The following is an 8,560-nucleotide window of genomic DNA, read 5'->3' on the forward strand; positions in this document are numbered from 1 at the left end:
TATATATTCAGATAGACAGATAGACACACAAAAACAATTTAGTGAGTGTACGGAGGTGAATATATTTAGCTTTAGCTTTCATGGTTCATGTCTTATTATTGCATTTTCAGTTTCAAAGTATCTCAAAGTTGTTTTCACTATAATCTAGTCACATAAATTATTCTCCCTATTTCTGTTAAATTTGCTCTACGTTAGTATATGCAACTAAAAGTTTATTCAGAAAGTAATATGTCATTTGTTGTGCCCACAATAACATTCAATTATAGCACTATGACAACTGTTTATATATACTCCAATGTCAGGTGTCTCTTTTCAAATGTTTGTCTATTAGATAATTAGCGAATGTATGTATGGTTACATATGTATATTATGAAGGTATATATATACATATATATTACAAAGATATTCATTTATATGTTATGTGAATAATAATTACATATGTAAAATATATTTATTAAGGTGGAAAGTAACAGATAGAAATAAATTTAGAGGAATAAAATGAGAAGCAAGCTGGTCAACTAAATACTAAAATGTTTTTTCTCTGTCTTTTGTAGATGGAAATGGGAAAATGTAATAGTCATGAGTTACTGGTTCCAGTGAAAGACATCTTGTTCAAAGGCATAGATTTGTAGGAATGGTAGATTTCAGACTGTGAAAGCTCCTGACTTCAAATTCTCAAACAAGTGGTCTCTCTGTCATCAGCATCTTCACCTATGTTAGGTTCTATATTACTGGGATTTTTACAATTAAACTCTTTCTCCATAGAAGAATTCAACCAGTGTATCAAAGAACTCTTTCTAAATAAAGAGCAAAACAAAACATTAGAAACTTTCCAATCAATACTATATTCCTGAATATCCATATGCCAGCAATAAAAGAGACAGTCTCTATGAATTTTTTCTGTGAGAGTGAAGAGCAGTTGTATTTGGACATGGAAAATGCTTTCCCTCATCTCAGGAAATAGATTCTACACCTTGATATTTCTGACTGAGCACAGGTTAACTGGTTTTGTTTGCTATATACTCCCATTAATGAAAAGAGAATGATTTCTAAAGACATAGTATTGGGACTCTTTTTTCTGTTTCAGACTGGATTGGGGGTACTGGGGAACTCCTTCCTCCTGGGGCTCTATACCATTCCCATCTTCACTGGTACCAGGATGAGGCCCATTAACATGCTTCTCACCCACCTGGCCTTTGTCAATAACTTGGTGCTTCTTTCCAAAGGGATCCCTCACACAATGTCTGCTTTGGGGCTCACCAATTTCTTGGATGATGTGGGATGTAAACTTATCTTTTACTTTCACAAAGTGGCCCGAGACCTTTCTCTCTGTACTACCTGTCTTCTAAGTAGTTTCCAAGTCATCACTTTAAGTCCTGGAAACTTCTGGTGGGCAAAACTTAAAGCTAAATCCTCAAAGTGCATTGCCCGATTGTTTCTCTTGTTCTGGACCTTCCATTTACTGAGAAATGGCATGAATCTTGCACTTATGAAAGGTCCACTGGGAAACAAAAATATCACTGAAGAACAGGATTACATTTATTGTGCTGTTCTCTTTCCAACTTCACTTATTATTGCAGTGCATATCCTGATAGTCTTCCTTCCTGACTTATTGTGTATAGGAATCATGTTGGGAGCCAGTGGATATATGGTTTTTTTCTTGTATAGACACCATCAAAGAGTACAGTACATTCATAGCAACAGTCTAACCCCTAATATTTCCCCTAAGACCAGAGTTACCCAAACAATTCTGTTGCTTGTCATCCTGTTTGTCTCCTTTAACTCTCTGAATTCTATCTTAATGTTATGTATTCAAAATGGACGATGTTCTTGGCAAATTCACACCTCTGCCTTTCTGGCCTCCTGCTTCCCAGCTTGTAGCTCTTTTATTCTAATAGTCAGTGACTCCCGTGTCTATAATAATTTCTTGGCGCTTAGGGAAAAGATGATACAGCTGCGATGCAACTTGGGAAATTCACCTAAAACCCATCAAAATGACTAATATGACAAAACAGGAAAATGATCAGTCTTTTTTGGTCCACATGAAATCAGAAATAGCAATGCAATCTTGGAACCATGGATTGGTCTGGCTATTCTGGAAGGAAATTTCAAACTATGTCCCCCAAATAATTTTCTGGCAAACACCATTTGACCCCTCTATACCAATACTAGACATATTACAAAGAGATAATAAAAGAATCTGTCTGCACATAAATATATCTTGGAGCTCATACCACAGCAATACCAAACCAGAAACTAAAGGAATTTCCTTCTTTGGGGTAAATACCAAAATACTATATGATATTTCACTGTTATATCATTCATGATGTCATGTGATAATCCATTAGAATCCATTAGTTTTCAATGTCTTCCCTAAAATGAGCACCTTTCCCCATACTCCAGTGATAGAATATAATAATCCAGATCTGGTTTGACCAGGCCAGAGTGTAGAAGGACTAACCTATCCCTCCTTTTGTGTCACATACTTTTTTCAATGAAGCCCAAACTAACATTGACTATTTTGTCTGATTTGTCATATTGTTGACTCATAATGAGTTTCACACGAAAATATTTTTTCATATGAACTGTTATATATGCATGTTTTCCCTCTTCTAGTACTTGCGCAATTAGTTTTTGTCTCTTTGCTATTTAACTTAGGCATAGGAGCAACCATCTGCCTTGACTCTAACTGTGAAGAGATATTCTGTTCAGCCTATGTTGAACCTATCCATGCTGAATTTGTGAAGACAAGGTCTTACCTTGGCTGTCATTCAACAAACCATGAGGAGGGCATTGGTGGCGCATATCTTGTGTATCTCCAATATAATGAATAAGTTTTTAAAAACCATTCTCAAGTAAATTCTTCACACACACACGCACACACACACACACACAAAGTCACCAAAACAAGAGAGGAAGGATGGGAAGCAAAAGTGACTAGAAGAAGGTTTTTGACTGAGGGCACAGACATCAGGCTGCAAAAGAAACAAAACCAAAAATTGAGCAAAACTTTGTGTTTCCACAGCCTCTTACAACATGGCTTAAGTCAAGAATCAAATAAGGAAATGAACAGTTTAAAATCAAAGAAACTTTTTCTCATGATTATGGAAGAATATGAAGATGCTACAGCAGCTCTTTATGATAGGAATGATGAAGACTTTGATTAACCCTTGCTCATCTCACTACTGGTATGATTTTGAACAAATCACTTTTGCTTCATTAGCATCAATTGTGAATGCCAGCATAAGATTATTGAACTAGGTGATCTCTGAGAAAATCCTACTGCTTAGGCCATTGGCTGCTTCTTGGCAGAGCTTTCCTTGCTGTCATTAATATCTAGAAAGTGTCTTCTACTCACCTTTACATGGATGGATAATGAAATAACACAAAGGACCACTTCTGACCCTGAAGACTGAAAAAAATCATCACTGAAAGTCATGGGTTACCTGAGATTAGAGGCCTCCACTTCAGGGATCTCTGGAGAATATGATCTATGAAATCATCAATAAGTACTTATCTTGTTCTATAGCTTCAAACTTCTGTCCCTCACTCCACTTATCTCTGTGACTCAGATTCATTTTGTTGAGTTGGAAACCCCTTTTCTAGAGCAAACTTTATTGTCAGCCCTTCTCTGCCCTCCCTCTGTTTCTGTCCATACCTGCACTCCACTTTATGCATGGCCCTTTGGAATCTATTGTTACCAATTCCCTTTTGTTTTAGATAGCTTCCTTTCTTACCCTCCATTTTCTTGCACTCCCTGTTTTCTGGATTTCTCCTCAAAGACACTTCATCCTTCAGCAGCCTCTGCAATGCTGGATGATACTTCTGTCAAATTTGGAATACCCAGGGTACCACTTTTCAGTTTCTCATTCAGAAAGTATTTCCTTTTTAAAATTCACCCATCTGCCCACTGAACTGTCTGGATTCTTTTTTTTTTTTCTGGTAACCAAGCCTCCAAATTACTCTCCCACTTGTCTCTTGGAATTAGGTATCTGACTCACAGTCAAGACTCCACTGTATCCTGCTGAGCCCTGTGTCCTTCGAGCTCATCACCATCCTTAGCTGCCTTAATGCCCAGCATTGCTGTACCTCCCCCAGTCAAGGAGGTTGTCAAAACTCAGAATTTATTATTACTCAAAACTCTTCTTTCGCTAGAACACCAAAATTCACTTCTAATCATAATTTTCTGTCCTATATATTGGTACTCTTGAACCTATTCTCTTCCTTCAGAACAAGCTCCAATACTATGTGTTAAAAAGAGTGATGAATTTGAAGCATGAACATGTGAGTTTAAATTTCTGCCTTATTCCCCACTACCTGCTTCACCAAGCACAAATGAGTTCATCACTAAAATTAGAAACATTTTCCGTTACATGTTTTGGAAAAGAATTTCAGTGTAATTAGTAATCTTACAGGAGAATAAATTATAGAATATTTTGCATTATCTTGAAAGTCAGTGTGACTTATATTTTTATTTACTTTTTGGAGCATGTCCTGAATTGCAGATAGTTTTTGTACAGAATTCATTTGATATTCAGTATTACCTGTATACCACTTGGAATTATTTACTATGTAAATTTACTTCCCTTTAATCAAAATTGAAGTATGATTAGCATCTTTTCAACAAATTCATTTGCGTAATAGATACTTCAAAGAGTGTTCTTACCTATGATTTAAAGGTAAAGATTAGATCCTTACCAGTCTCTACTCGTTTTGATGTGGGAATTGAAATGAGTTAAAGTTGAGCATGATTAAATTGTATTTATATGTAATAAAAGTGAAAAACTTTGAAATGAAGTTGTTTTTGAGGAAGCAACAAGATCATACAATTATATCTGTAATTTAAAAGAGAATTAAAAGTTATTTGGAATTCTGCCTTTTGTGGTACTTTAAAATATATAGGTTGAGTGGAACACAGAACAGCTTGAAACAGAATGGAAAAGGATGAAGAGAAGTGTTGCTACTTCAAGCTAAGTCTAGCCAAGCTTAGCTAAGTACAATAAGACAGGTACTGATGCTCATGTGATGAATTAATCTGATTGGAGGAAATCACCCTGTCCTTCAGGAAAGGTTATTGGATACAACCAAGATTAGAAAGCAGCAGGAAATTGGGGGGGGGTGGAAATTGCAGACAATGTCTATGATAAAGGCCTCATTTCTAAATTAAAAAAAAAAAAACTAAGTCAAATTTATAAGACTACTAATGTTTCAAATCTGCCACTTGGAATGAGAAGGGGAATAAAGAGAATAGCATTTTCTTAGTAGAAATAACAGGACAAATATTCTCTCTCTTCATCCTCTCTTTCTTCACTCTGCAACCTCCCCTCATTCTCTCTTCACCTCCATCCATCCAACCTGCTCTGGAGATGTCTATGCAACATTTCAGATGTCGATGATATAAGAATACCAACACAAACCCATGATAGTAAATTAAGGAACAATGGAACTATTTTGAATTTTATTTAGAGGTGTGTGTGTGTGTGTGTGTGTGTGTGTGTGTGTTTTCACCCATCGTTGCCAAACAAGACCTTGCCATCAGAGAAATGATGACATGACTTGCACTTGATTTTGTTTTGAGTGAGAGAGGGCTGTGCAGGTCACCAGCCTCACTTCTCCTCCAGAGCCATCTGAATCCAGTGACCAGATATTCATCAGGATGACTGGAGATGACCCAGGATGAGGCAGTTGGGATTAAGTGACTTGCTCAAGGTCACACAGCTAGTGAGTGTCAAGTGTCTGAGGTGAGATTTGAACTCACGTCCTCCCAACTCCTGCACTGGTACTCTATTCACTGTACCACCTAGCTGCACAATATTTGAAGGTAATGTAAACAGCAAACATTTCCACTCTTCTAATGGAAGGGAATCCTCAATAGCATCAAACTTGTTTTTTTCTTGTACATGTGAGAGATCCAAAAAGAAGCAAAAACATGAATGAAGTACAGGATTTCATTCATTTCCTGCTACAATTCTGTTTCAGTTAATATTGAAATCTCTTTTTTCTTAATCCTCCTTCTTAGTATTGCCTATGTAAGAATAATAGTGTGGACTAGAGAATATGAGTTTTTGTTTGTTTTTTTTCTGTACAGACAACTTCAGAGACTCTAGTACATTCATGACAACCCATCTCATTGTGGTTGCACTGAGATCAGAACCACGCAAACTGTCCTGCTGTTGATTAGTATGTTTGACTTGTTTTACTCACCTACCTTCTATTTCAGCACTGTATGTGCATTTTGGAATGTCTTTTTTATGACTGCTTCATATCTCTCCTTTGTTGACTTGTCTTTCAGCTGGTAGTCCTTTTAAAAATTTTCTTTATTTATTCACTTTCAATTTTTGGAATAAAAGAAGCATTTCATAATGTACTATAAGAAAACAAATGATTGCACATGAAACAGCAGATCTAGTATACATGAGTTTCTATTGCTTTTAAATATATAAATAAATATAAATATAAACTCCATATTAATTTATTTTTTCCTTTTTTCTTCCATCTCCCTAGAAATAGCTACCATCAGACATAAATATCTGTATATTTGTAAAATCACTCTATACATAATCCTCTTTATTATTGCTTTCTCTATCTATAAAACTAATGAATTTGGCATTTTTTGTTTCAGTTGATTTTTTTTTAAATTTGAAACAACTGCATTCTTGATATTTTATTTATTTTAAATATTATTAAATATTTTATTTATTTATTTTAAACAAAAGTTGCAAAAAAACTACAGAAACTATTTGAAAAATTCAAACGCTTCATTCACAATACTTAAACCAGAAACTTTAATGCAAAATTTCATTCTGTAATGTTATACTGTTCATACAAAACATTTTTTACTAAAATAATTTTCCAGTGGAAAATGGGTAATTGTCTCATGAAAGTTTTGTTCATAGTCAGAGAGAATGATTTATTAACCTGTTATGGTTATTTTCAGCCTTATATTAAGAGTAAGATGAAGTTGAAACTTATATCTGACAAGCACAATATAAACACAAGTAAATATAAAGAATTCTAATTTCATAAGATTGTTTGCATACACTTTAACCTGACACTTACTGTAGCACCATAGTTCTCATGCAAATGTTAAACCAAATCAAAATAAAACAAAAAAAAATTATTTCATAGAAATGGTCCAGGGTCAGCCAATACTTACTGATATTAAGTATTAGAAAGAAAGTTATTTTTGTTCTAATTGTTAGTGATGCTCATCTTCCCAATACTACTTGGCTTTATGGTGAAGGATAAATCCCTCACACCCTGAAATAATCTTTGTGTCATAGAGTTATTTAATGCGGTAGATAAAGTGCTAGACCTGAAGTCAAAAACTGAGACCAAACTCCACCTCAAACATGTAGCAACTGTATACTCCTGGTTCGATTTCTTTAATCTCTGTATACTTGGGCGCTATCTTTTATCAAATGAGGAATAATAATAATCCATAGTTCCTAGGGTTAGTGTAAACAACAAAAATATTAATATCTGTAAAATACATTACAAACTTGTAAGTGTGGTACAAATGCTATTTTGCACTTATTATTGCAAGTATTATTCCAAACTGGTGTGATATCACTAAAGTGAGAACTTAACTTCCTGTGGCACCAATGGTGATGATGTCCATCAGCTGAACTAATCTCGGGGACCTCTGTGACTCCTTCCATCTGTGAGATTGTTCCATTATTTGGAACAGAACTCAACTCCACTTTCACTGGAACTGTTTCCTCAATCTGGCATTATGTAAGATAATGAACTCTCCGAAACTCCTATGAGGTTCCTTAAATTCTTTGACTTTGCTATAAGAAATGCAGGAATAATTTTTTCAGGCAAGTCTTACAAAGCAGATATAGAGAACAACTTAAGGGAAGAGGCTACAAAGTCTACCTTGCAAGCTTTAGTTGCATGAAGAACTGAGAGAAAGGAGAAAGACCAGACAATTAAAGGGATCACAAATCAGACAATGAGAGTCTAGAATAAGCTGAAGGAGAGATGGATAATGGAAGAGAGTGAGAAATGATTTTTGGAAATGGGCCCGATAAATCAAATGAAGCATAAACTAATGAACAGGACTAGTTGAAGGGGAGCAGAGAAAGGGAAATTTACTTGAGGGGTGAAAAAAGGGATAAATATATAACTAGATAAAAGTAGGAGGGCAAAAGTAATGAACAAAATGCTAAAGCAAAAGTTGAAACAAACAAATAAAAGAAGAACGCTTCAGGAGAGGGAAAAAGAGAACTACTTTGAGCAAGAAATCTTTAAAAAGTAATTTAGTGTACACAACAATATGTTTACGGCAGTAAAGGGTGAAATAATAGTTAGAAAAAATCCAATTTTAGAGGAAAATGGAGGAAAAAATAAACATCTGATATGGCTTTTAATATGAATAAATAAATTTATCTAATAAAATAAAAAAATGTCAGAAACTATGAGGAAAGCAAATGTTATCATTTGTGCTTACAATAAATTTGTTTAGGAAAAGAAATATAAAACAAAACCAAAAGAATGACAAAATGGAAGATAATGTGAAATATTTCATTGGAAAAACAACTGACCTGGAAAATAG

The 8,560-nt window shown here is 34.8% G+C and overlaps 1 protein-coding gene across 1 annotated transcript; it reads left to right on the forward strand.

The window, feature by feature from the left end:
- The first annotated feature begins 1,042 nt into the window (after positions 1-1,042).
- Positions 1,043-2,002, forward strand: LOC140507518 (vomeronasal type-1 receptor 1-like). The gene has a single exon (XM_072615583.1). The coding sequence runs from the start codon at positions 1,043-1,045 to the stop codon at positions 2,000-2,002; it is 960 nt and encodes a 319-aa protein (XP_072471684.1).
- Positions 2,003-8,560: the final 6,558 nt, after the last annotated feature.

The sequence above is a fragment of the Notamacropus eugenii genome, chromosome 5 (genome assembly GCF_028372415.1).
Source record: "Notamacropus eugenii isolate mMacEug1 chromosome 5, mMacEug1.pri_v2, whole genome shotgun sequence".
Lineage (NCBI taxonomy): Eukaryota > Metazoa > Chordata > Mammalia > Diprotodontia > Macropodidae > Notamacropus > Notamacropus eugenii.

Coding starts and splice junctions, on each gene's coding strand:
- LOC140507518 (XM_072615583.1), top strand. CDS start 1,043: ATGATTTCTAAAGACATAGTATTGGGACTCTTTTTTCTGTTTCAGACT.